Source organism: Nyctereutes procyonoides, unplaced genomic scaffold (assembly GCF_905146905.1).
Source record: "Nyctereutes procyonoides isolate TBG_1078 unplaced genomic scaffold, NYPRO_anot_genome, whole genome shotgun sequence".
Classification (NCBI taxonomy): domain Eukaryota; kingdom Metazoa; phylum Chordata; class Mammalia; order Carnivora; family Canidae; genus Nyctereutes; species Nyctereutes procyonoides.
In genome coordinates this window covers 259,585-286,425 of record NW_026575051.1, presented here as the reverse complement: position 1 = coordinate 286,425, position 26,841 = coordinate 259,585, and the positions used below count along the sequence as shown (strand labels likewise).

General features: G+C 36.7%; 1 protein-coding gene across 2 annotated transcripts in view; it reads right to left on the bottom strand.

Annotated features, from left to right (window-relative positions):
• Window positions 1-22,496, bottom strand: part of MED23 (mediator complex subunit 23) — a 45,168-nt gene extending 22,672 nt beyond the window's left edge. Inside the window, exons 1-14 of one of the 2 annotated variants that reach the window (XM_055329796.1) lie at window positions 22,267-22,496; window positions 21,889-21,920; window positions 21,632-21,719; window positions 19,010-19,134; window positions 17,925-18,036; window positions 16,146-16,244; window positions 15,455-15,556; window positions 14,536-14,605; window positions 12,996-13,108; window positions 11,358-11,453; window positions 10,796-10,813; window positions 5,516-5,716; window positions 3,578-3,721; window positions 1,045-1,190 (exon numbers count right to left, since the gene is read on the bottom strand). In XM_055329796.1, the coding sequence (XP_055185771.1) occupies window positions 1,045-1,190; window positions 3,578-3,721; window positions 5,516-5,716; window positions 10,796-10,813; window positions 11,358-11,453; window positions 12,996-13,108; window positions 14,536-14,605; window positions 15,455-15,556; window positions 16,146-16,244; window positions 17,925-18,036; window positions 19,010-19,134; window positions 21,632-21,719; window positions 21,889-21,920; window positions 22,267-22,314 (1,394 nt within the window). In that variant the 5' untranslated portion in view covers window positions 22,315-22,496. The remainder of the gene's footprint in view (window positions 1-1,044; window positions 1,191-3,577; window positions 3,722-5,515; window positions 5,717-10,795; window positions 10,814-11,357; window positions 11,454-12,995; window positions 13,109-14,535; window positions 14,606-15,454; window positions 15,557-16,145; window positions 16,245-17,924; window positions 18,037-19,009; window positions 19,135-21,631; window positions 21,720-21,888; window positions 21,921-22,266) is intronic. The other variant, XM_055329797.1, reaches the window with a different exon arrangement.
• Between the last annotated feature and the right edge of the window lie 4,345 nt (window positions 22,497-26,841).

Genomic DNA, 26,841 nt, shown 5'->3' with positions numbered 1-26,841 from the left:
GTAGAGTGGAAATATATAAAAGTTTGAGCAGCATTTTAAAAAGAACTTAAGTAATCACAAGATATCAATTAATGGATATTTGTTAAGTATTACTACATTATAGCACTAAGGTTCAGATAATGAAGAAATAACTCATGAATTCATGATCTAGATTTCTATTTATTATCTATCTGGTTAAGCACAACAAGGTGGCTTCATTAAAGACGTCACTGTGAAAGACGATTAAGGAATGCCTCCTAAAGGGAAAGTCAAATAAAATGTGAAGTCTGCCTACCCTATACTCTCCTATGGAGAGATTTGACAGTCGTAGTCAGAAGTTCTAGGTGGGAAGTTCTGGTGTTCTTAACACCTGTGACTATCTAAAGACAAGTCCCATCTAATAAGGGCATCTTCTCTGAGTAATCACAGCTCTGGATATGATGTAAGGAGCACACCAGCCAGAGCACCTCAAATAGTCAGGTGGCCCAGGGAGTGAAGACATATGTCAGATCATGCTCAGATCCTGAATACCTAAGAAATTTTGAAACATTTTCACATGCTTTTGGAAATTAAAAATTTTAATTAAGGGGCGCCTGGGTGGCTCAGTGTTTGAGCATCTGCCTTTGGTTCAGAGTGTGGTCCTGGCATCTGGGATCAAGTCCTGCATCTGCCTCCTTGAGGAGAGCCTCCTTCTCCTCCCTCTGCCTATGTCTCTGACTCTCTCTGTGTCTCTCATGAGTAAATAAATAAAACCTTTAAAGAAAAAAAAACTTTAAGGTAAAGCATGTAAAAGCAAAAATTAGACTCGGAAATTAAATATAAATATAAATATATATATATATTTTATATAAACACACATATAAACAATTAATTTTCTAGTTGTTTTCTGGATACAGGTATTGGTTAGTTTCTCTTGGTAGGCCGTTTGCACATTAAATATTCACCTTTATCCTTAGTGGGTGTGGGGAGATTTCCATACTTCATACAAATACTGACACTAACATTTGTCCACACCACACCACTTATTAATTAAAAAAATCAACTGTTAAGCTATGAATTACTTACTCATGGTGAAGCTTTAAGGAATGAGGTATTGGAATCTGTAGCTTCGAGTTGTCATTTTGGGCTTTTCTATTGAGATGAATCCAAATGCAAGTCATTGCAAAGGCATGAGTTGACTGGGGTTTGTTAATATCAGGAACTGGAATATACTGAAAAATAACAATTTGCATATTATAAGAAAGAGAATTAACTAATTATATGTATTCTAATAAATATGTATTCTAATAATCCTTTGCTGATATACCTCTTTTTTTGATATACCTCTTTTTAAAAATACACTTTATTAATTTAGCTTTGATTGTTCTTTGACTATTCAAGAATACAAATCAGAAGATCTAACAGCTATCAAATACTGAAATTATTACAAGATTGTTTTTACTTGTGCTCACTTTGGCAGCACATATACTAAATAAAATAAGATTGTTTTTACGTCCCAAGAAATTAACAGAAATTCACTGGTGCTTAGCTAGGTTTTTCCTACTGTCACAGGGCATTCACAAACATTTAAAAATTTATATTATTAAAAAAATAAGCACATTATGAAATCTTACTAAATGTCGATGAATATACTGAAAACTTAGAATTTCTGAAAGTCACATATATGCTTTTCAAGAACATATTACAATTCAGAATACATAATCTAAATAAGCACTAATAATATACATCATCACACTTACACATATATTGTATACTGATAGGAGAAATGACATGGATGTCTAGAACTTGCTTTAAAATTATCTAGTGTTAACAAAAAAGATGAGTGGAAAGATGAAGCAAGGATATTTCCTAAAACTATAATGAGATATCCCCTCATGCCTATCAGAATGGCTGAACTCACGAAACACAAGAAACGAGTGTTGGTGAGGATATGGAAAAAAAGGAACCCTCTTGCACTGTTGGTGGGGATGCTATCTGGTGCAGCCAGCCACTGTGGAAAACGGTATGGAAGTGCCTCAGAAAGTTAAAAATAGAACTACTCTATGATCCAGTAATCAATTGCAATACTGGGTAGTAAAATACAAAAACACAAATTCAAAGGGATACATGCATTCTTATGATCACTGCCACAATGATTATCACTTTAGATAATCTACAATAACCAAATTATGGAAGCAGTCCAAGGGTCCATTGAGATATGAATGAAGAAGATATGGTGTGTGTGTATACATACATAATGGAAAATTATTCAGTCATAAAAAAGAATGAAATCTTGCCATTTACAACAACATGGATGGAGCTGGAGATTATAATATTAAGTGAAATAAGTCAGAGAAAGACAAATACCATATGATTTCACTCCTTTGCAGAATCTGAGAAACAAAACAAGTGAGCAAAGAAAAAGAAAAAAAAAAGAGAGAGAGAGAAACCAAAAAACAGACTCTAGGGCAGCCTGGGTGGCTCAGTGGTTTAGCGCCGTCTTCAGCCCAGGGTCTGATCCTGGAGACCCAGGATTGAGTCCCATATCAGGCTCCGTGCGTGGAGCCTGCTTCTCCCTCTGCCTGTGTCTCTGCTTCTCTCTCTCTCTGTCTCTCATGAATAAATAAAATCTTAAAAAAAAAAAAAAAAGAAACAGACTTAAAACTATAGAGAACAACTGACAGTTCCCAGAGTGGAGGTGGGTGGGAGGGATGGTTGAAATAGGTGAAGAGGATTAAAGAGTACACTTATGATGAGCACTGAGTAATGTACAGAACTGTCAAATCATCATATTGTATACCTGAAAACTAAACAAAAAACTAAAACTAAAACTAAACACAGAAAAAACTAAAACTAAACTAAAAACAGAAAACTAAAACAAAAAAGTCTTTCTTGGTGATGAGTACACAGGAGTTTATTTTTCTATGTACTCTACCTCTTTTGTGCATTTAAAAATTTCCATAATAAAATGTATTTTTAAAAATGGCAATCATCAATATGTATCACATTTTACTCAAATACTCATATAATAAAATAGGGAGAACATACTCAATTGAAAAAAGATATTAACAGATACTAATGTTATTTGGTCTCTAGATGATGTGTATGGATTAAAAGAGCTTAATGCTTTTAAAAACTGTAAACCTAGTTAGAATACAGAGAAAGAGCTTGCTACACAAGATGTTTAACTTTTTTTTTTAAGATTTATTTATTCATTTATGATAGACATAGAGAGAGAGAGAGGCAGAGACACAAGAGGAGGGAGAAGCAGGCTCCATGCTGGGAGCCCGACGCGGGACTCGATCCCAGAACTCCAGGATCGCGCCCTGGGCCAAAGGCAGGCGCTAAACCGCTGAGCCACCCAGGGATCCCAAGATGTTTAACTTTGATTTAAGATAAGCTTCAGAAACAATCCAGTTCAATTTCTTCACTTTACATATGAGTAAATTAACGTCAAAAGGGACTGATGTCCATCCTGATTATGGTTAGTCACAGAATTGGGAAAGAACTCAAGTTTTCAACTTCCAAATCTAGTCATCTTTTCACAAAATCAAACTAAAATTCTTTAACATAAATTAGACATAATCCATCACATTATTAACTATTTTGTAAAACTTACTTCTTTTTCTGGGTATAGAAGGTCAAAGAGCTTCATGACAGGGAGAAAATCAGCTAGTGCATTTTTCTGAATACTTCCAGAAATGAATTGCAGGAGAACCCACATTAGATGATCTCTGCCTTTAATCAGTCCTCGCCCTGCTAACTGTAAAAGATGTTTAAATACATGTCTACACAGCTGGCTAAAGAAATGGATATAATAAAGTTTAAAGAAAAACAAACCAAAACCAAAACCAGAAAAAACCCTGTCCTCCAAAAGTTAGCATCTAACTTTGGCATTTACAAAATACTTAGTCTTAGTCTCAACTCAAGACATACCAAGCAAAGCCTTTTAAATTATTTTAAAATTTTATTTTTTATTTTTTTTTATTTTTATTTATTTATGATAGTCACAGAGAGAGAAAGAGAGAGAGGCAGAGACATAGGCAGAGGGAGAAGCAGGCTCCATGCACTGGGAGCCCGATGTGGGATTCGATCCCGGGTCTCCAGGATCGCGCCCTGGGCCAAAGGCAGGCGCCAAACCGCTGTGCCACCTAGGGATCCCCTATTTTAAAATTTTATATGTTTCCTTCTTGACCCCCCGAACAGGTATGAATATCAAAAGTTAAATGTTTTAGAACATAACTAAGTTGACCACATATACAAGAGAATCAAGTTTAATATTAGATAATTACTACAAATAACTCATCAAAACACAAGGAATACTTCATGATACCAAAAGGATTTTTTTTAAAATTTAAAATCTTCAAGTTGTTATCAAAAAACACTTCTAATTTCCTGCAGACTGTAACAGAGATCAATGGTGGTGGAAGTGGCAATGGGGGGTAACTGGTGGTTAAAAGGATTTTAACAATATTTACAAAAAAGTTTCCCCAAAATAATCCATGCTGTAGAGATGTTACAGATATAACAACATTTATTTCCATTCAATGCATCTAAAATCTTATGATAAAACCAACTCTTCTACTTGTATTCCCTATTTTGGACTCATTGTTCCACTTTTTCATTCACTGCCAAAATAGAAACCAGAGAGTGATCCTAGACTCCTGTTACTCCCTCTGTTACCTACTCATGGCCAAGTCATTTTCTCAGCACACCTGTCTTAGCACACCTGGTCTTAGGCTCCTCCTCTCTGTCGTCCTGGTTTGAGCTGTCAGCATCTGTCACCCAGATCAGTGCAAAGGCTCCCTTACCAATTTTCATGCCTCTGATTTTGGCTCTCTCCATCTTTATGTCACCATCTTTCTACATGTAGCAATTAGCAGTAATTTTTCCCACTTCTATAATGATGAGGTCATTCCCTTCCTCATTTACCTCCCAAAGAGATCTAAATGCCTTAGAACAAACACTTGCCCATATAAAGTTTTCCATGTCTGGTCTTGCCTTCCTAATCTCACCAACACTTTTTGTTTATATTTTTCTTTCCAGTTCTCACACACATTTATCCTTTCCCAAATGATCACCTTATTGCTACAGAAACACTTTCCTATCTTTTCCTCTTGGCAAATTTCTACTTGTCCATCAAGTGCTAGCTTCGAGATCTCTTTGATAAAGCCATTCCTGGTGTTTTTAATAGGGACTATTCTCCTTCATTCCTATTGCAGGAAAACATGCTTCCATTATGTGAACTATTAAATTATAATCATATTGTTTATTCCTTTATCTTTCCACTAGTAAGGAGCTCCTTGAGGGTACCACAGTGCCTTTTCATTTTGTATCCGCCAGTTCCTTGCACTATGAATATATGGAATGAATGACTGAAACCAGTATCTACAGTGACAAGAAAGTGAAAAGTTTAGAAACCATAAAAGCACTGTGCAAAACAGAAATTGGGGCGCAGAACTTCTGCCATTGCCGAAATCACTAGGCAAAGTCCATGGTAGTCTAAAACATACTAATCAACAGGTGATGTGGCTCTCACAAAAGATTTAGCACTTACCTTCTGATGAAGAGAAAGGACCATATGTGGAAAACTTGCAAACTGGAAAAGCACAAAGAAAATGAGCTGACTCGAGAGGTGCTGCCACAGGAGTTGGCTTGTTCCCCCATCGTCAAATTTCTCCTCAGTCTCGGACCGCTCCATGGCATAAACCACCAGATCCACCAACTGGTCCTCCAGCACAGGGCAGCGCTGCTTGTGCTGTAGGGCAGAGATTAGATACAGTATTCCAAAAGCCTCCCTGTTAGTTTCAGGAGTTACTGGTTAATGGGCATTAATTGTAACAAGAGGCTGAGAAGCATGGAATGAAGTTGAACTTAGAAAGTTAAGGTTAGGTTTAGTCTATTAAAGCTGCATCATGTTACACTATCATAGAGGATGAGTTCCAAAAAAAATTATTTTTCAGATCTCATAGAAAACAGACTTCTTACTAACTTCTGACTTTCACTATACATGTCATTGCTTCAACTTGACAAAGGGTATTTATTTGTACAGTAGAAAATTTTGTTACTTCTCTTTTGAAAAAAAAGATAATTTAAGAAGCATAAGAAATGAGGATAGCACTATTAATTTTACATTCTAACTCAAAATGTAAAAACCTTGAATTTTCAAGAGTCAAACATTGTGATGAGAGCAAATTAAGCAATGAGAATCTAAAGCAACCACAAGTTTACGCTAACTTTACATGCAGAGGTGTAACTGAATAACTGCCAGATTACTTAGTATCTATTTTTCAATGTGTAACGTTGATCCTGATATGGAAAATTCAGGAAATGGAAACTTCCTCAAAAACAAAACAAAACAAAAAAACCTTCAAAGTTAATCTTTGCTCCTCCTTCTTAGAAGCCAAACATAATGCAGCTTTAATTTTAAATTAGACTGTTTTAAAATCTAAAACAAGAAAAATAATTGAATTTAAACACTAAAAATGAAAATGCAACTTCCCTTTCTAGAGGCAAAAATATTTGTGTTTTTAAAAGTGATTTAAAAAATATACTTTTACCAAAAGAAATATGTAAGCCATATTTTAAGTCATTTTTGTACTTCTTTTATAAAATATGTTATATGACTTAATAGCCAGGCAGTTGGAAGCCTTTCTAGTGAATACAATTACTAATACAGATGCCTTCCCTCTAAACTTTAGACATGATTATTAGTCTTTTGCCATGAAAAAGGGATATGATTTCTTTAAATTTAGGGAAAAAATGCAAAATGGGGACAGATTTGGAAAAAACAAAACATAATGAACAGCATCCCCTCTTTTGCATGCTTTTTGCCAGCTCCAAACTTGTAAAGCTCCAATATAGCTGCACTTTCTTAAAGCATGCAAATAAAACAAACATTTATCCAAAACAGTAAGCATCAATGATTGTTTCATAGTTTTTCCAAAAACACAATGCCATGATCACAGTTCAACCACATTACAGGTTTACAAATAGCAATATTAACACCACCAGTTGAGACTACAGTACTTTCCCTCCAAATGTAATTATCATTATGAAGCAGAGCAAAGTGCAACAGACAACACTACAAACTATTTCTTATATCAGCATGCAAAACTACTGTGTACAGGGCTTGAAATTCACTAGTTCTGCCAACCACCAACAACCTAAGAAATATGTCAGACAACACAAATTTAGAGTGAAATCATTCAAAGTATACAAGAGTCAGAAAAATTTGAAAAGAAGTAAAGCCAGGATTTCCAGTAGGAATTTTTCATTAGTGATGGGAATTTGCTTCTGGTTTGGAAACTAACCAATTTATCATCTATTCCTCCATCCATGATGGTCTTTCATTGGTCCACTTCAGGAAAAAAGAACAAACTAAATAAAATTGGTTTTTAGCACCTGAGTCATTTTGGAATATCCCTTTTTAGTATTAGCCATTTATTTTTAAAAACTGGATTTTTACCTACATATCTTTAACAGTGTTGTAATGGTCATACATTAATGATTTAAAGAGGAAAACCAAAAATATTACAATTTTTGACAAAGTAAGAACAACTAGGAAATTTATAGTTAAAGCTGATGATCTTTCAATACACACCACAACTCAAATTACCTCTACATTTTGTGTTAAGAATGACATTAGTAAAAAAAAAAAAAAAAAAAAAAAAAAAAAAAAAAGAATGACATTAGTCTGGAATTTCTATGGCATCCAGCGCCCTGGCAACTGAGCGTGGCTGAACATCCATGAGGATTAACTCTATGTTTCCCAGGTGTTTTGGTTAAAGCCAAGGATATTTCTCAAACCGAATTTTGGGATAGCTTAGTTCCTTTATTTATTTGCCAATTTCATTAATACCAAGAAAAACCCTCCACTGAAATATAAAATGATCTGTGTAAACTACTTAGAATAAGCTTAGCTTTAGTTTTCATTACTGAAATATAAGTACATTAAAATTAATACTCTCCACCATGTAGACTATTTTACAAAGTGGAACAAACAAAAGCAGTTTAATTAATTAATTAATTAAACTGATAAAGATTAATTATCAATCACCAGGCTTTGGTAAGTTGGTAAGCCACTGGAGGCTTTATCTATGGCTATTCACAAAGTGCTTTTTGAAAGCTTTTGTAAATTTAAGTCAAGATATAGGCATATAAGTTGAATCAGCTAGTTTACATAATATCTATATGCAGATTTAGTTAAAACCTGTTTAAATAAGAACCTAAGTTCAGTATTTTAACAATCAAATTTCTGCATAATAGTTCAAACTGCATTGGAAACATAGGGACAAGGCATTAATAGAAACACATTAACTTCTACTCATGCCCCTGATCCTTTCCCACCAGTATTTCAAATGACAATGGTAATGCTTTTCAGTCTAAGAAACCATATCATATATTAAATAGTCCCTGACACTTTTGATACAACAGTTCTGGTACTGTTTTTGTTGTAAAATTTTAACATATACTTAGATGGGCTTACATTAATTTCAAATCATCATTTCAGTGCTAGAAATCAATTTTAAAGCAATACCTATTCAGGACAAGTTGGGAAGAGAAATCCCTTTGTATTACATTTATCATATTCTTTGCTGATCAGAATTGAATCCTATGCCAGTTAATACCACTTTCAGTGGTGCCTTTCAAAGATAATTGAGTGATCAATCAATACTTCACTATCTCAGTGTACCCAGAGTTCACACACTACTACATAGCAGCTTTAGGAGTGTATCTGGTTGTAATGTTCTTATTCAGCAGAAAGAACACAAAGTGGTGTAAACACACAAAATAGGATTCTTCCACTGTTGAACACTTCACCTTGCTGGTCACAGAGCTGGGCTATTATTTATGCTTTCTGAATGTGACCGACTTCAGGATAAAATATAGCCCAATTCCTACTGGAAAATGCAATATGGACAGCTCTTAAAAGGTTTCAAGCTTTAAGTAAATTATTGCTAGAGAAAGGACAAGAAAGTATAGTGCAGGATATAGTTCTGTAATGATAAAAGATGTGATAAGATAACTTATTTTTAATCATATGTTTATACTTTGTATTTTCATTTTCTACTCTACGTTCCAGGTGGTAAAAATATATCAAGTCAGTTCAGCACATATCTTCCATCTACAAGTCCATTCACTACAGAGTTTTCTACCAAAACAATTACTGATGAATTGTGAACTTTTGACAATGTTTACAGTGGGACCAATATTAATAATGTTCTGTCAGCATTTCCATTATAAACTTTATTTTTTATGGATTTATGTCTCAGTCATAAACTTTTTTTAGGTTGAAACTTGTTATTAAAATAATCAAATAAAAAAAAAACTCTTCCATGAATTGTTTTGTCAATTTCTACTTTGAGAAGAGCTGCATCCCAAGAGCAAAAAGCTCATGATAACTAAGGCTATCTGGGGGAAGGTACTTGCAGCTCAAATGACCATGGGTACATTTATCCACCAAACTGTAAGAAAAACTGAATCAAGTATGACTTAAAGTTCATTGCAAAAAGTAGTTTTAAGACAGCATGAAGCATTCTTTCAAAGTTGACTGAATACTTACCTCTAACTCAAGTGGAAGTTGATCAGAATTAATAACTTGGTATTTAAGATAGTAAATTGATGGGTTATATGAAGTAACTGTCAGATACTGTAGTGTGAAGCAGTTTCAGGTTCACATGTACATAGGCTTGTCCAAACAAGGAAACTTGGTAAATTTTTCAGAAGAAAAAAACTTAAAATAATAAAAGAGATACTGCTACTAGGGTGAGGTTTGGCATGCAAAGTTTCAACACTGAGCAAGTTTTATGGCCAAGCTATATGTCCTTAAAAATAGGGCTTTATAAATGGAAGCACTGGCACAACCTTCACTATAGTATTGCAAACAGGAACGCTATTTTATATAACCTAGACAAGAATGTCTTTGTAAAACAAAAAAAGCTGGTCTATTTTAATATGTTGGGCTCAAAAATTTTTAACAAAAATAACTGGAACCACTATTTTGCTTAAAATCTCAAAGGTGAAAAGTCCTGGAACAGACTTGGGACTGTATAAGAGTTTGGTTTATAAAGTTTGGCCACAGTGTTTTTCTCCCACCGCAGGTAAACTTCAACTGCGAGGAGCCCACTCTAGGAGGAGGACACTTCTGGCAAAGACTGACAAAGAAGGGTGTTTGTCAAGCAGGTGTGGGGTCACCTAAGAGTGTGACATTTCTTAGTCAATCCCCATGTTTCCAAAAAAACCTTCCCTGCATAAAGTTTACCACTCCAACTTTTAAAATAACGTCTCTATTAGGGTGCTTTTTCCTCTTTTTGGTTTTGTTTTTAATTTGTTTTTGTTTTAAGGCAAAGCAACATAAGTAGTTTTTACAGATGTTATTTATTTATGTTTTAATCATCTGGAAAGATAAAGGCCACCACAAATCTTTCCATCTCTGAAAATTCCACAAGGCAAGCTTTAGCCCTAAAGTATTTAAAAAAAAAAACAAAAAACAGTAAAATGGAGTGGGAAGGAAAAACAACACATCAAAAAGTGACAGGCATTATTGTGTGCCAGGTGTTGTCTCTTAGTTAAAAAAAAAAAAAGAAAAAGAAAAAGGCAAAAAGAAAAAAAAAGAATATATAAAAAAAAAAAACACCAAAAACCAAAACCAAAAACAATCCACCAAAAACAACTCTCATATCCCAAGAAGAAATTCATTTTAGTGGCCTTGGTCTCAGCATGGTCCTGCCAATTTCAAGCCCCGACCATACATGTATTCTCTAAATGGAATCAGTGGCTACAAAGCGGCCAGCGTATCGTTAGTCACAATACAACAGTAAGGTTGTGAACATACCTGAGCAATGTTCAAGGTCTAGAGCATTGGAGGATGGGCAGGACAAGACAGGACAGAACAAAAATAAAGGAAGAAAAAAAGAAAAGACAAAACAGTGACTATGAGGCCAGCCTCAAGGAACCCAGAGTCAGCACAAACCCTCCCACATGTTAAACCACCAGACACAAACATACACTGAAAAGGGGGAAAAAAATCAGCAGTCAGGCCACGCTGAAGATACCAAGGGTTATAAAAAGAGCCATCCAAACAATAAAAAAGTAAAAAAATTATGGTTAAGTCATGTGTAGGTTTCTCTGGCAAAAGGTATACTTGAAACTGGCCTTATAGAAAAAAAAGCAATGCAAAAATAAACCAACTTTTAAAATATCTCCTTTTTAATTTAAACATTTTTAAAGTAATATATAAATGATAGGAATAATACATTGTTTAATAAACCATATATTAAAAAAAAATCACCAAATAGTTCTTAACTGTTTTGCTCAGTTAGCTCTAGCAAAGAAAAGAGAAAAGAACAGTGCAGATTCTATGCAGAATTTACTTGGTTTCCAGCATAGTACAGTACCTGCTTATTTAAACCTAGCATATTGCAGACCATATCCCTGGAATAAGGCTGCTCCAATACATATCTCAACAAAGCAGTCTGGGGTTCAAACAGATCCTTTAAAGAAAATAAAAAAAATTATTGCTTCAAGATCAAAGTAAATGTTAATTCAAATAATTTGAAATTGGGATAAAAAAATCTGCTAAAGGCACTTGTTACCTTCACACAGTAGGCAGTATCTAGTGGAAAAAAATCATAGGATTTTAGTGCTTAGAGTTTGTCTGATCCCACCCCTCATTTGATAGGTGATATAACTGAGGTGAAGGGACTTGCCCAAGGTCATACAGAGGCTAAAATTTTGAAAGATTTCAGTTATAGTCATAGGAGAGTCTTAAGCATCACTGTAAGGAAAGGATTTTCTGCCCAGATGTCTAATCAAAGAGGATGGAGGCAGTTTCCAATCATTTTCATACAAGTGTGAACACATACTACTTCCAAATTTGGAGAGGACAAATGACTTGGTAATACAGGGGTTAATAGTGTAGATCCTGGAATCAGATTGTCTGAGTTCAAATCCTAATTGGTTACAATTCCTAAACATGGGGTCTTAGTCAAGTAACCAGCCCACTCTGGGTCTCAGTGTCATCATCTGTATAATGGGGATACTAAAAAAATAGTTGAGAATAAGAGTTATTGCAAAAAAGTTCTCAGAACACTCCTTGGCATATAGTAAGTATGTAATGAACTGATCTGTTTTCAATATTACTGTTACCGTGATAACTGTAAATTCCATTTAGTTTACCACTTTTTCACATTCCCAAGTTTTGCTGACAAGAGTCCAGGATTGGACTAATAGTCCTAGTTTGACTATTTCCCTCTCCACACTTTTGGACTAGTCTTCTAATCACGCTGTAGATTATTTTTTACATGAAACATTTACATGAAAAATCTGTAGTCCTCCTCATACTCTGCTCTGTAACCATTTCAACTCCCAAGATAGTATAATGAATCTATCATATTTCATTCTAGCTTTTTATCTATATCTCACGCTTCATTTTACTGATACTTGTAGATTTTTTTCTTTAGAGAATATTCTACTCCACTTTTGTCCTCTCCAACCCATTAAAAGAAAAAATCTAACACAGGTAGGGGTAAAGGGGTGCTTGGCTGGGTCAGTTGGAAGAGCATGTGACTCTTGATCTTGGGGTCCCCAAGTTCAAGCCCCATGGTGGCATAGATTACTTAAATTTTTTAAAAACTAAAAAAAAAAAACAACAAAAAAACAAAAAACAAAAAACAAAAAAAAAAACATAAAAATAAAAAAATATAACAAAGGAGAGGCTCACTCTTTAAATTTTAAGAAAAGTACAAATTCATTTTTGGTCCTTACTTTGTAAAGGAGGAATAAAAGCAAGGATTCCATTATAAAGATTCAGCTTCCTTAGCCTAAGTGCTTTGTTGGGGGCCCACTGGAATATAAACACCCAATATTACAAACCACAAACCACTTGGATACTAGAATTACATGATAAACCATAAACTACTTTTCATTAGATATATACTTCAGTCTATGAAGAGATAATGTAGCATAATACATCATATAATGCAGGATGAAGAATATCAGGTGGACCAAAAATTCCACTGTATTTATCAACATACCTTATCATATGGCAAAAGGCCTTTCAAAGGAAAACGAAGAGTTGCAGGGTCCAATTTCCATGAATTACAAATGGCTCCTGAGTTATTTACAACTGGCAGAAGGCTGCAGCGGCCTGTATGTATCACAAAAAATGTTTTAAAGTAAATGTGAACACAGAAATGCCTGGTCCCTCATTCACACTAAGAATATTTAATAAATATCTATGTTGAATCAGGAACTGACTTTAAAAAGGTTGTAATTAGGGACACCTGGGTGGCTCAGTGGTTAAGCATCTGCCTTCAGCGCAGGGTGTGATCCCGGGTCTCACATGAGGCTTCCTGGTAAGAGCCTGTTTCTCCCTCTGCCTATGTCTGCCTCTCTCTCTCTCATGAATAAATAAATAAAATCTTAAAAAAAAAAAAAAAAAGATTGTCATTAGATAGAAATTTTGGGGATTCTCTTTGATTATTTTTAGTCCAGATGGCTGGAGACCAATTAATTGTACAGGCCTTCCAAACTAAAAAATGTTACATTTGTGCAAATATATAAAGATCAGCAAACTATAATCCATGGGCCAGATGCAGCTTGCCCTGTTTCTATAAAGTTTTATTGGAACACTGATGCTTTCCTACTACAACAGCAGAGTTGAGTAGTTGCAACAGACTTTATAGCTCATAAAGCCTAAAATATTTACTTTATCATCATTTATAGAAAAAGTTTGCAGATCTCTAGCCTAGGGTCAACATGATCAACTTTATGCATGATGTTCCTAGAGGCCTTAGATGTAGCATATGACCATCAACTCACATATCCAACTGCCTAATGACTATTGTCACTTGGATGTCTCTCAGACACCTCAAGCTTAACGAATCTTTAATGAATTCATCACTTCTCAAACCCTCACCACTTTCAGAATTTATGAAATGATATTAATATCCACTTAGTACAAAAGCTAGAAATCTGAGGATTATCTGTCTAGTGTCTGCTTGCTTTATTTTTGTATTTCCAATCTAGAATAGCACCCGATTCACAAGAAGTGCTCAAAATTTGGTGTCACTAGATAATATTCTATATACTCAGTGTTAGGCACTGCACAAATTGCCAAATCACATACTTGTTCTTAAAAGCAAATTCTAAGAATGTAACAAAACATGAAAAATTAAAAAAAATAAATGAAGTACAGAGCAAAAGTGTGAAGTGGAATGGGCTTAAAGAGCCTGATAGTCTTGTGTATCACAGCCACAGAAGGATAGTTGGTTGAGACTTTTAGTTGTCTGAAGATTCCCTGGTGTTTTACTAGAAGTTCCCTACGGTCACCAGGAAATGTATCTTCTAGAACAATTCTATCTGAAGCTCAGACCAAGTCTAGGTAGTTGCTTTTCCCTCCCTACATTCAGCCAACAAAGTACCTAAAAACAAGTAAATGGCTATCATTAAGCTTTTACATAATTACCAAAATGACAAACCACCAAGACATGTATAAGATACCATCTGCCAATTCTGTTGAAAAGTTCACTAAAAATCAGGTACTATTTAGTCCATTTTAAATTATAATCTTACCACAAATGGAGTTTATTCTTGCTGTGGGTCTGAAGGTATCCACAAAGTCTGATACCAGGTTTCCAAGTAACTAAAACAAAAACAAGAATAAAAAATAAAATCGGGATCCCTGGGTGGCGCAGCGGTTTAGCGCCTGCCTTTGGCCCAGGGCACGATCCTGGAGACCCGGGATCGAATCCCACGTCGGGCTCCCGGTGCATGGAGCCTGCTTCTCCCTCTGCCTATGTTTCTGCCTCTCTCTCTCTCTCTCTCTGTGTGTGACTATCATAAATAAATAAAAATTTAAAAAAACAAAAATAAATAAAATCAAGATTGCTTGAATATAACCATCATTTATGTAAAATGAGACAACGTATAAAGATTTAATACAATACCTGACATATAAAAATTACTCAAAAGTCAGTTCTCTTTTACTTCCTTTCAAACAATTACTTCCGAGTTCATCTGTCCCTGAATTATTCCTAATTATACCATCATGTCTTTGGCTATTTCATGAAGCTGGTATATTTTAACAGATGATATAGAAACTAAGGTGCCTGGGTGGCTCAGTTGCTTAAGCGTCCAACTCTTGATTTTGGCTCTGGTCATGATCTCAGGGTTGTAAGATCAAGTCTTGTGTCAGGCCCTGTGCTCAATGGAGAATCTGTGTGAGGTTCTCTCTCCCCAACTCCCTCTGGCCACCCACCCCCACTCTGGGCACATTCTGTCTTTCTCTCTAAAATAAAGAAATAAATCTTAAAAAAAAAAGAAAAAGAAACTGTCTCAGTAGGATAGCAGAGAAATACATTATAATGATAAAAAAAATATAGTTTATCTCAGGATAAGTACCCATTTTAAAAGTAAGCACACAAAAATGAGATTAATATAACTATTTTTTATTAAAATTTCTGTTAAAAAACTTGGAAAATACCAGATTTACCCAGTGTGGAAGTTTTCCCTCAGGATATAGTTTCCTGATCTCTGTAACTGCAAAGTAGGCTGGTAATAAACAGGCATTTCTTTCCAGGATATATGCTATAACCTAAAAAAAATAAAAGAACAATGTTATTCTTGATTAGTTCCACAGATAAGCCCTTTAAATACAACAGTGGCAATAACAAAGATATTAAAAGATATTATTTCATGGACTCATTGGGCTTCATCTATAGCATAAAGGAATTTATTTACATGTAAAGAATCTCTAAAAAATGAAGACTAATGAAAAATGAAATGGATGTTACTAAGTAACTGCTTTAAATATTGGTAGACTCTAATAGGAAAGCAATAGACCAAAGTAATAATTCTTGCAACATTAATTACAAAATACAAATATCTTTTAAATGGTCCATTTAAGTTTAATTAAGTTTAATTAAGACATGGCTTTTAATTAAGAAAACAGTAATATAGACATTACAGTATTTTAAACGGTTATAAGACTTTAGCCTGTCTTAATTAAACTTAAATTTTTCTTTTGAAATATAATAAAACAGCATCTTTAAAACTAGAAGTGATTTTTATAGAAGTATCCAAATGGAAGTCTATAACTACCATACATTTGAAAGGCATAGAACTACAGAAAACTACACTTTTTTCAGGTTATGACTAATGAATTACAGACATGTCTAAATTACCTCTCTTGCTGCTAGAAGTTGCTGTACAACAGCTGAGCTCACTGTATTGGGTATTGTCAAGATTTTCTCCAAAATCACTTTTAAGAGATCCCGAACACCCTGATAGAAGAAGAAACCCATAGGTTAAAGCCAAGTAATGCCCCCTGTGCTAGTTAAAGCATTTAAAGATTTCAACATTATATACTCAGAAAAATATATTACCTTCAAGGTCACATTTTCAATTTTTCTGAATCAGAGCTAACACTCGAGTCCCTAACATTAGCCCAAAAGAAGAGTCATGTTCCAAAATAGAATTCTAAAGAATAAAAATATGAATGAACAAAGAAAGTCCTTATGAATAAAAATTAATCTTTCTACACTGTGCTAAGCTTTCTGGACCCTACTGTTACCCTATTGTAACAATAGAAATATTTGTAATTTCTTGTCCATAAAGCATAGAGAAGAAATTCCATTCAATATGCACTTACTGAGTATAAATTGTGTGACCAATCTTATAGAAAAGACAGACAAAAACATATACATGAAAGGAATTAGAAACAATTCTAAAACACCATACAAAGGTAAAAATTGCATGTTAACCTTCTAAGGGAAATGAAGAGAGAGAGAGAGAGAGAGAGAGAAAGAGAAACTTCTTAGTTTTAGTTTTCTATTAAATCATGATTCAAATCAATAATTACCACTTAAGTCATTTTAGATTAGAGAAAATACAGACATAAAACACAGGGTTAGGCAATGATAATTCTTTCAAACAGAATAAGTAACAAAAGTGGTTTGAATGAAGGAGAATGGTTGTGAAGCAAGGGAGATCCCAAGCTGTATAAAGATACACAGGGAGCACGATGTTTCTAGCAGCCATGTCCACAATAGCCAAACTGTGGAAGGAGCCTCGGTGTCCATCGAAAGATGAATGGATAAAGAAGATGTGGTTTCTGTATACAATGGAACATTCCTCAGCCATTAGAAACGACAAATACCCACCATTTGCTTCAACGTGGATGGAACTGGAGGGTATTATGCTGAGTGAAGTAAGTCAATCTGAGAAGGACAAACAGTGTATGTTCTCATTCATTTGGGGAATATAAATAATATTGAAAGGGAACAGAAGGGAAGGGAGAAGAAATGTGTGGGGAATATCAGAAAGGGAGACAGAACATAAAGACTCCTAACTCTGGGAAACGAACTAGGGGTGATGGAAGGGGAGGAGGGCGGGGGGTGGGGGTGAATGGGTGACGGGCACTGAGGGGGGCACTTGACGGGATGAGCACTGGGTGTTATTCTATATGTTGGCAAATTGAACACCAATAAAAAATTAATTTATTAAAAAAAAAGATACACAGGGAGTATATGCTTTTATTTTTGGGTCAAGACATGAGTGCTGAAGGATGTGTGTTCAAAGGTGGTCAAAGTGGAGGTGAAGCAGGACTTGCTCACTTATCAGTTGATGCCTACATCCCTTCACAGTTCCACACAGCCCTGCTCTGTGCTCTTTCATTTGAAAGGGGCTGCAACAATCGTAAGATCTGTGGGCTGAAGGAGCCCAGAGTTTGCTTGGTGACTTCCCTATTCATCATACAGCCACATGCATTTTTAAGAATGTTGAGAGGAAAGCAGAGAAGCTGTAGGAAACATTGAGTAATTTTAAATCCCTTTAGGAAATACAACAAAATATAGATTTTGTAAATGCTTCTACTTCATTTCCCCTGTCAGATTTTAAGATATACACACTGAAAAATTATTCATGTCTGAAAGTGATTACTTTCTATAATTAGGAAAAAATACCTTGTAATCCACTCCCCCAATTATTTTCCGGACCAGCTTAAATGTTAGGGCCCAAAGTTGTGTTCTTTCCCATTCAAGTGTGTCAGAGTTTATCAGGCATTCACAAACCATTCTAGAAAATAAAAATACTCATTCCAGTTACAAGACAGAATTTTGCAAGTTCTCTAATAGCCAGGGTCCATGTACTCTGGACATTACATTTGTCAGTGTTCTTCAGAAAGGTACATTACTATTCAAGAATACTCTTTAAAAAATTACATATATATTACATTTTTTACTTGTGTGAAAGACAGAACACAAAATAGAACAAAATAATATTATGTTATATTTTTACCAGAAAGAAATCCAACAAAAGCTATTGATTAAATGTTTACCATCTTCAGTTTGTGGTAGGTTGTATTTTTCCAAGATGGCTGCAATAAGATTTTCAATCCCACATGCTCTTCTGAAGGGGGACACTGACACTCCTCCCATGAACAGGTGGGAGAAGGGACTAGATTATTTTCCCCTAAATGTGGGCAGGCCTAAGATTATGACAAAAAGGACACTTACAACCCCAAGGCAAAGTATTACAACTTCTGCCTAGTCTTCTTTTGAATGCTTGGTCTTGGACACCATCATGCTGTGAGAAAGTCCAGGTCACATGGACAGGGCCTACATAGATTCCACCAATAGCTCCAGCTAAGATCCTAGATGACAGCCAGGCATCAACTACCAGACATATGAATGGGGAAACCTTCGTGATAACTATAGCTATAGCCACCATCTAATTGCAATCACAAGACCCTGAGATAAAACTGCCTACTGAGCTCAGTCCACCACCATAACCATGAGTGTTAATAAAATATTAAGTGATCCTAGCCCCTGGGCTGAAAGACAAAGTCTACCTGGGTTTGAGCCTTTAAGTATACAATTCTAAGAACACTACGTCCTAGAAACTAAAATCTGAGATTTTATGAAGGATTACTTGTTGAGCCTAACTTTCTTCTTCATTCCTTCATGTTTTTATAAGAATCTTGGCCAATTTCCAAACATTAAAAAATCTTGAGATTCTTTGAATTGCTCATATCCACCATTAAACATACCTGGGTGGAAGGAGACCAGTCTCTACTGCCATTGCTAAACAGTCATAGAGAAAAGAAATTCTTTTAGGACTATGCTGGCCATGAATAAATTTAACAATCCACTGGATGCACTGTTCATGAGATTCCTGGAAAATTAGAAAATGATTACATTTTAGGTCCAAAGTGATATTTTATAACTGACAGAGAATACTACACCTCAGAGTATATCAAAACTATGAATGAAATACTCCATTATAAACATTCATGATGAAAACAATTTAAAAAAATGGAAAAATTCAGATTTAGTATTTCAGTTATATTAAGCTTAAAATAATAAAATTCTATCAATTCCCATCATTTTTATTACATGAGACCTCCAAAAGGAGGAAGATTTTATTAATGTACACATAGTCAATAGAAAATTCTAAAAAGGATTGTGTATGGCATTGTAAGAAGTGCCCTAAATGGCAGATTCAAACATTCCTGTCACTGAGGGAAAAAATCCATTGTGAGTTAGTACATCAGTCTCATGAGAACTGTGTGACTCTAATCCTCAGGGGCCCAGTTGTGAATCCAATGACATATTAAATTTCTAGACTTGTATAACTTTAAATCTGATACCAAAATATAGTACCCATATCAATTTGTCTTCTAGGATTCCCTCAAGAGGAACCTACATGTCCTCTTCCTCTGCACCACTGTGCCTCATACACACTTCTATTGGAATGTATAAGGCCGATTTAGAAAGATCTATTTTTTTTTCTAGCTCCTCCATTAGAATACAAATTTCTGAAAAACAAGGGCCATCCTCAATTCATAAATTGTTTAATGAATTATTAAAATATGCTGAAAGCATGTTCAACACCAAAGAAGTGCAAAACAAACCATAATGAGATAGGATTTCTCATTTTAGATCGGCAAACATCAAAAAAATTTATTAACAACCTACTGTGAGGCCCTAGGGAACAGATACTTTTACACATTCCTAGAGGAGTATGAATTGGTATAACTCTTATGGAAAGCTATCAGGAAATTTCTATAAAAATTTTAAGTAGACATACCCTCTAACCCAGCAATACTGCTTCCAGGAATTTATTCAGTGTCCTGTGCACAATATTGTCCATTATAGTATTGTTTAAAGTGGAGTAGTTAAGAAGTAATCTAAATAACCTAAACTGGAGTAGTTAAGAAAAACCAGGGGACTGGTTAAAGGAAGGTGCAATCATATAATAGATTATGTTGCTGTAAAAAAGAAAGGCAAAAATAACGTTCAACGGATTGATGTAGAATTATTTTCAGATTTTAATAGAAAGAGGAAAAGGGCTAATGAACAGTGAACACATTATGTGAATGTTCTATAAAAGTTGATCCTATATGTGTAAAATACTTCCAGAAGGCAACAAACTGAGAATACCAGCTACGGATACAAAAAAGAGCAGGTGTAAGCTAAGAGAGATGGAAGGCAGACTATCCATTGGGTCCCCTTTTTGGTACTTTTTTATTTGGAGCCATATGAATAGATTACCAATTTGAAGACAATTAAAACAAGATTTAAGGGACGCCTGGGTGGCTCAGTGGTTGAATGCCTGCCTTCAGCCCAGGGCATGATCCCAGAGTACCAGGAGAGTACTACATCAGGCTCCCTGCACGGAGCCTGCTTCTCCCTCTGCCTGTGTCTCTGCCTCCGTCTCTCTCTCTGCGTCTCTCATGAATAAATAAATAAACAAAATCTTATAAAAAAAAAAACCCACAAGATTTATACCTATGTAACCCCATGTTTGGGAAGCAAGTCTTACCACCAGTGGTCAAATATAAACAGTTCTCATTTTCCTACCAATAATGCACCATCAGAAGGTAATACATTCGTGGAACACCAGCTCTTTAAGGATCACACATTTTGTCTTTTTCATGGATACATTTTCTGGTGACTGTTCTTTGTTACTAAGTTCTACTGCTCCTTTCCTCATTTTTCTTAGAAGATCTGTGTATCTTTATTATAGTATCCTTATTGTGGCATCTTTGTATCTTTACTAAGGTATCTTTATTTATTTATTTTTTAAAGATTTTATTTATGTATTCATGAGAAACGCATGGGGGCGGGAGCGGGCGGGGGCAGAGACACAGGCAAAGGGAGAAGCAGGCTCCACGCCGGGAGCCGGATGTGGGGCTTGATCCTGGGTCTCCAGGATCACGCCCTGGGCGGAAGGTAGGTGCTAAACCACTGAGCCACCCAGGGATCCCCTTACTATGGTATGTTTAATCATAGCATCTCTGTATCAATGTTTTGCTAGTTCCTTCTGTTGAATAAATGAATGAAATTTGTATCTTTTACAATTGCTACCAGAGCTGTTTCCACATGCACCAAATAAATCAGAGTAGGATGAAGTGTTTTATATAATCTAACATGGGGGAGATTTTTTATAGGTGTCTCACAATGTGCCATCATCAGTTTGATTTCTTAATACTGGTTCTCCACTGGAAGAATACAAATTGAAACAAATGGAAACCAGAATACACATATACAAATAATGACACTAATTTCTCCCTTTCCAAAAGGACCTTAGCAGCAACATCAAAGTAGTGTAAAAAAGGAGGCATCAAAAATCATGACCTGGATGTAGTAGAAAAAAATGCAGTGCTCACCTGAGAAAGACCACCCCAAAACTGTCTGAAGGCTCCCAGACAGCTAATTAGTTTTGTCTTTTCATCTTCAGGGGTGTCCATGAACATTCTAAAAAGCAAAAATCACAGATTTGCTAGTAGTTCTTGAGGGGGAATTAATTCAACATAACCAGGATCTTACAGATCTCGCGTGCCTCCAAGGCAAACCCGAGTCACATCTTCCAAAGACACTCAGGTAAAAACACAAAAATCTGCCGTGCATATATGTATACACTCACCCAGGAAAAGCCTCTTCTATAATTTCCGTTTTCTGTAAAAAAAGAAAAAGAAAAAAAAAAGACAGAAAAATAAGCGGTGTAAAAAAGTAAAAAAAAAAAAAAAAGGGGGGGGGACACGCCCCTAAGACGACATTACAACGTAACACGGGACAAGTCCCCCTGACCCGCCACACGCACAAAATACCCCCCGGCCGGGCCTGTCACAGAGGGTGCTGGGGATTTCTATGGAGACTGAATCCGACAGCGAGCTGGGGCGCGCCGGACCCCTGCGACGCACGAGAGGCCACAACAGGAGACGTGGGGGGCGCTGGCCGCGGCGGCCGCTGGGTGCCCCTCCCTCCCCCAGACGCCGCCCCGGCGCCCGGCGGCTCCACTCACCACCACATCCTCAAAAATGCTCTGCAGTTGCGTCTCCATCTGCACCATCGCCCCGGCTCGTCCTGGACGCTGGGCGCGCGGCCCGGTGAGGCCCAAGCTCCGGGAATTGACCGGCTGAGGGGCGGAAGCCCGCAAGAAACCTCAGCTGGCGGGTAAGCCTCCTTTTCTCTGAAGCGCTCGGCCGAGGGGACCCCCTTCCCCGTCCAGCCAACCGCGGCGCTTGCGCGGAAGCTGGGAAGCGTCGGGTGCGTGTGGATTAGCAACCGTGCGGAAACCAGGCCCCCAGCTAGTTGGTTCCGCCGGGGGAGAAGCGCGGCCAGCCGAGCCGGACGAGACTGCCACCAAGTGGAGCCTTGAGCCCAAGTCCCCCTGAGGCGTCGTCGGCTGCAGGCCGCCACCTCCCGGCTGGAACGGGAGTTCCTTCCTGCTCCAGCTGATGCTTCTGCCTACTGGCAAGGAAAGAAGCTTGAAGCCCAGGGAATGGCAGCCAGGGAGAAGGGCTCCACCTGCAACCTAGGTCAACCTGTTGTCTGTGAGAGCTGCTGATCTGGAGCCAAGAGTCGAAACCACACTTTTCTTGACGACAGGGACCGTGTCTTCTCAAGTATGGTAACCCCAGTGCCTTGCACAGTGCCTGACACATAGCAAGCTTTTAACATAAAGGTCGGGGGGTAGGGATCCCTGGGTGGCGCAGCGGTTTGGCGCCTGCCTTCGGCCCAGGGCGCGATCCTGAAGACCCGGGATCGAATCCCACGTCGGGCTCCCGGTGCATGGAGCCTGCTTCTCCCTCTGCCTCTCTCTCTCTCTCTCTCTCTCTCTCTCTCTGTGACTATCATAAAATAAATAAAAATTAAAAAAAAAAGGTCGGGGGGTAAAAATAAACGAATGCATTATTACCGACTTTTGATTAGAATAATAAAATAATTATGTCTGCCTTTTTAGTTATAATCATCTAAAATAATATTTATGAATTTCTGAATACCTAGAGCTTCTTTGGTGAGGGTAGAAGTGGAGAAACCTTGGTAGATAGGAAGGCTGATCCATCTGCAGTGTCAGAGCCGTGGCTAAGTGCGCAGTGGGGTGTGCCCCTCCACCGCTGGGTCCTTCCAAGCACTAGTTTGACTCTTTCCTGGATGCCTGCCCTCCTCGCTCAAGCTGATGTAGGGTCTCTTCTTTATCCTCATGCAACACCTTTGTGCATAAGTAGTAGAGTACTTCATTTATGAAATATTTGTTCACTCTTTGCTCAGCACTAGCCACCATATTAGGTATACTTAATGAACCATATTGCAGGAATCAATTTTGTAGGATATCCAAGCTAGAAGGATGACAGGGCCAGAATTATTAAAATCTAAGCAGCGTAACAATCTATTATTCTTTTTTGTATGCTAAACAGATTATCTTATTTTGGACTATCTTTAGTCAGGTAGACTTGTAAGAGTTTTCAGTTGGCAGATTTCCATGCTTCCACTCTGTTTCCTCTCTCTCTCTCTCTCTCTCTCTCTCTATATATATATATATATATATATATATATAGACTCAATATGATTTACATATCAATTATCCCCAAATTACTCTATAAATTAAATTTAATCCCAATAAAAATCCCAGCATTTTTTGGTCAAATAGACAAGCTGATTCTAAAATTTATATGGAGCACTTGATGGGATGAGCACTGGGTGTTATTCTGTATGTTGGCAAATTGAACACCAATAAAAAATAAATGTATTATTAAAAAATAAATAAATAAAATTTATATGGAAATACAAAGGACTTAGAATAGCCAAAATAAGCTTGAAAAAAAAAATTGGAGAACTTAAGCTATTCTACTTTGAGACTTGCTAATAAGCTACAGCAATTGAAACAATATGATATTATCATAACAATTGGAACTCTCACACATTTCTAGTATTGGAGTATAAAAATGGTAAACACGGGGAGGCCTGGGTGGCTCAGCGGTTGAGCATCTGTTTTCTGCCCCGGGCATGATCCTGGGAGTCCCACATCAGGCTCCCTGTATGGAGTCTGCTTCTCCCTCTGCTTATGTCTCTTCCTCTTTCTCTGTGTATCTCATGAATAAATAAATTTTTAAAAATTATAAAAAAGGGATCCCTGGGTGGCGCAGCGGTTTGGCGCCTGCCTTTGGCCCAGGGCGCGATCCTGGAGACCCGGGATTGAATCCCACGTCGGGCTCCCAGTGCATGGAGCCTGCTTCTCCCTCTGCCTGTGTCTCTGCCTCTCTCTCTCTCTCCGTGTGTGACTATCATAAATAAATAAAAAATTTAAAAAAATTATAAAAAAGAAAAGGTAAACACCAGTTTGGGGAACTCTTTGACATTTTTTAATAAAGTTAAACATATACTTACCATATAACCCCAGAATTCTGCTCCTAGGCATTTACCCAGCAGAGAAGGTAACATATATCTGGAGAAAGACCTGTTCAATGACTATTCATAGCAACCTTACTTACATTACTCAAAAACTGAGAATAATCTAAATGTCCACCAACAGGTGAATTGATAAACAATCTCTAGTATACTCATAAAATAGAATGATACACATGGATAGATCTCAAAATATAAAGTTGCGTGAAAGAAGCTAGATGCAAAAGAGTACATACTGTGTGATTCCAATTATATAAACCTCAAGAACATGCAAATAAATAGGTGGTTACATAAAATAGTGTTTGCCTCGACTGCAAAGGAACACCAGGAATTTCCCAGTATGAGGAAAATACTTCCTACCTTGACTGAAGTGGTAGAGTTAAACCAGTGTAAATATTTGCCAATATTCATGGATCTGTACACATAAACTTTAGGTATTTCATTGTTTATATATTATATGCCAATTGAATAAATGAACATTGGGGGAAAACACATCAAAGTCTAGGACTATGAGGTCAATTTTTATTCAATGGATGAAGCATCAACGAGTATGATATAAAAATTAAATTGTATTTGGTTATGAAAAATATCTAATTCTTTCCTGACCATTCTACCTTTTGAACTGTACAAGTCCTGGCAGATATTAAGATTTGCTAGCATTTGGGCAGCCCTGGTGGCTCAGTGGTTTAGCGCCACCTTCAGCCCAGGGTGTGATCCTGGAGACCTGGAATTGAGTCCCACGTCGGGCTCCCTGCGTGGAGCCTGCTTCTCCCTCTGCCTGTGTCTGTGCCTCTCTCTCTGTGTGTGTCTCTCATGAATAAATAAGATCTTAAAAAATATATTCTTCTAAACCCTTACCTTGAAATTTCTATAATATGGAATATAATTGCCACAGCAGAAAGTGTCAAACCACTGAATATTCACTAGAAGGAAGAAAAAAAAAAGTATAAGGAAAGGACTGGTTGGAGATATCCTTGAATGTGTAATGTATCAACTATTTTAGCTTTCCTCAAAAATGACCAAGCCTTCAGCAGGAAGAATAATTACCTGGCACAGATCAAAGCAGACTGAGCAAAAGGGCAAACACAAAACTGTACCCAAGGGAAGTGTGTTAATGGTCAAACCAATGCAACTGAATTGGTTGGTTCAAGGTGGAGGCTTGGTGCTGGGAACAGGAACTAAATCAGAAGCTCAGGAAATAAGTAAAGGCAGAAATGCAAGCAGAGATGGTTAATAAGACTGGAACACTCAGGATGTCTCTGTGAAAAAGGCTGGTACATTCAGATCACTGTTAGCACTGGACTCAAGACAAATAGTTGGATCAGCCTGGAAAGTGAGGCCAGGGTAGACACTCTGAAAGCCTGCGTGAGTAGTCTGAGTCAGAAGCTAATCGTATGATTGCTTTGGGTTTGTAAATAATGGACTGAGCGATAAGAAAGACAAAAAATAAAATAAAATACAACAAAATAAAGTAAAATATAAAAACAGCACATGGCATAGAATGAATACTAGGCTAGATTTAAGGGTCCAGGGAATATACCTACATCCCTAAAGAATAGGATATAGCAAAAAAAATGGGAAGCTGGAAACCCTAGATTTTGAAGGTGGAGATGAAGCAGTTTAGGGCTATTGGGGAAAGGGAGGAGAGAAGAGGCATATCCCATCAACATGGTATCTTTTGTATCTTCATGTTTTCTATTCCAAATTCTAATATAATGTCATAAGTGAATGAATGATGAATGAAAGAATATTGAGTTTGTAAAGGAAGGTGTGGAGAGTAAGCTGGGTTTTAGGTTCCAAGCATATAAGTTATTTCATGGACTCATCAGTGAAATGAAAATCCCACTGGCTACAACCATAAAAATCCCATTGGTGAAGGAATCAGGATTCAATGGTTTTTGAGGAGGGCAACTTTGACCTAGTTCTGGGGAATGAATATTGCAAAGGAATGACAGGATGGAGGGGCAGGGTAGAGGATGGTAGTAGTTTTGCTTCACTACAGACCAGGAAAGCTGGAAGCCTGTTTTTTTTTTTTTTGTTTGTTTTTTTGTTTGTTTTGTTTTGTTTTTAGTTTTCAAGTGAAAAGTAAACATGAGAACAGTCTTCCCAATGCAAAGGCTAGAGATGGGATTTTTAAATGAGTGGAGATGACACAAAGACTGGAAGAGTCTGAGAAGCACCTGTGACAAGT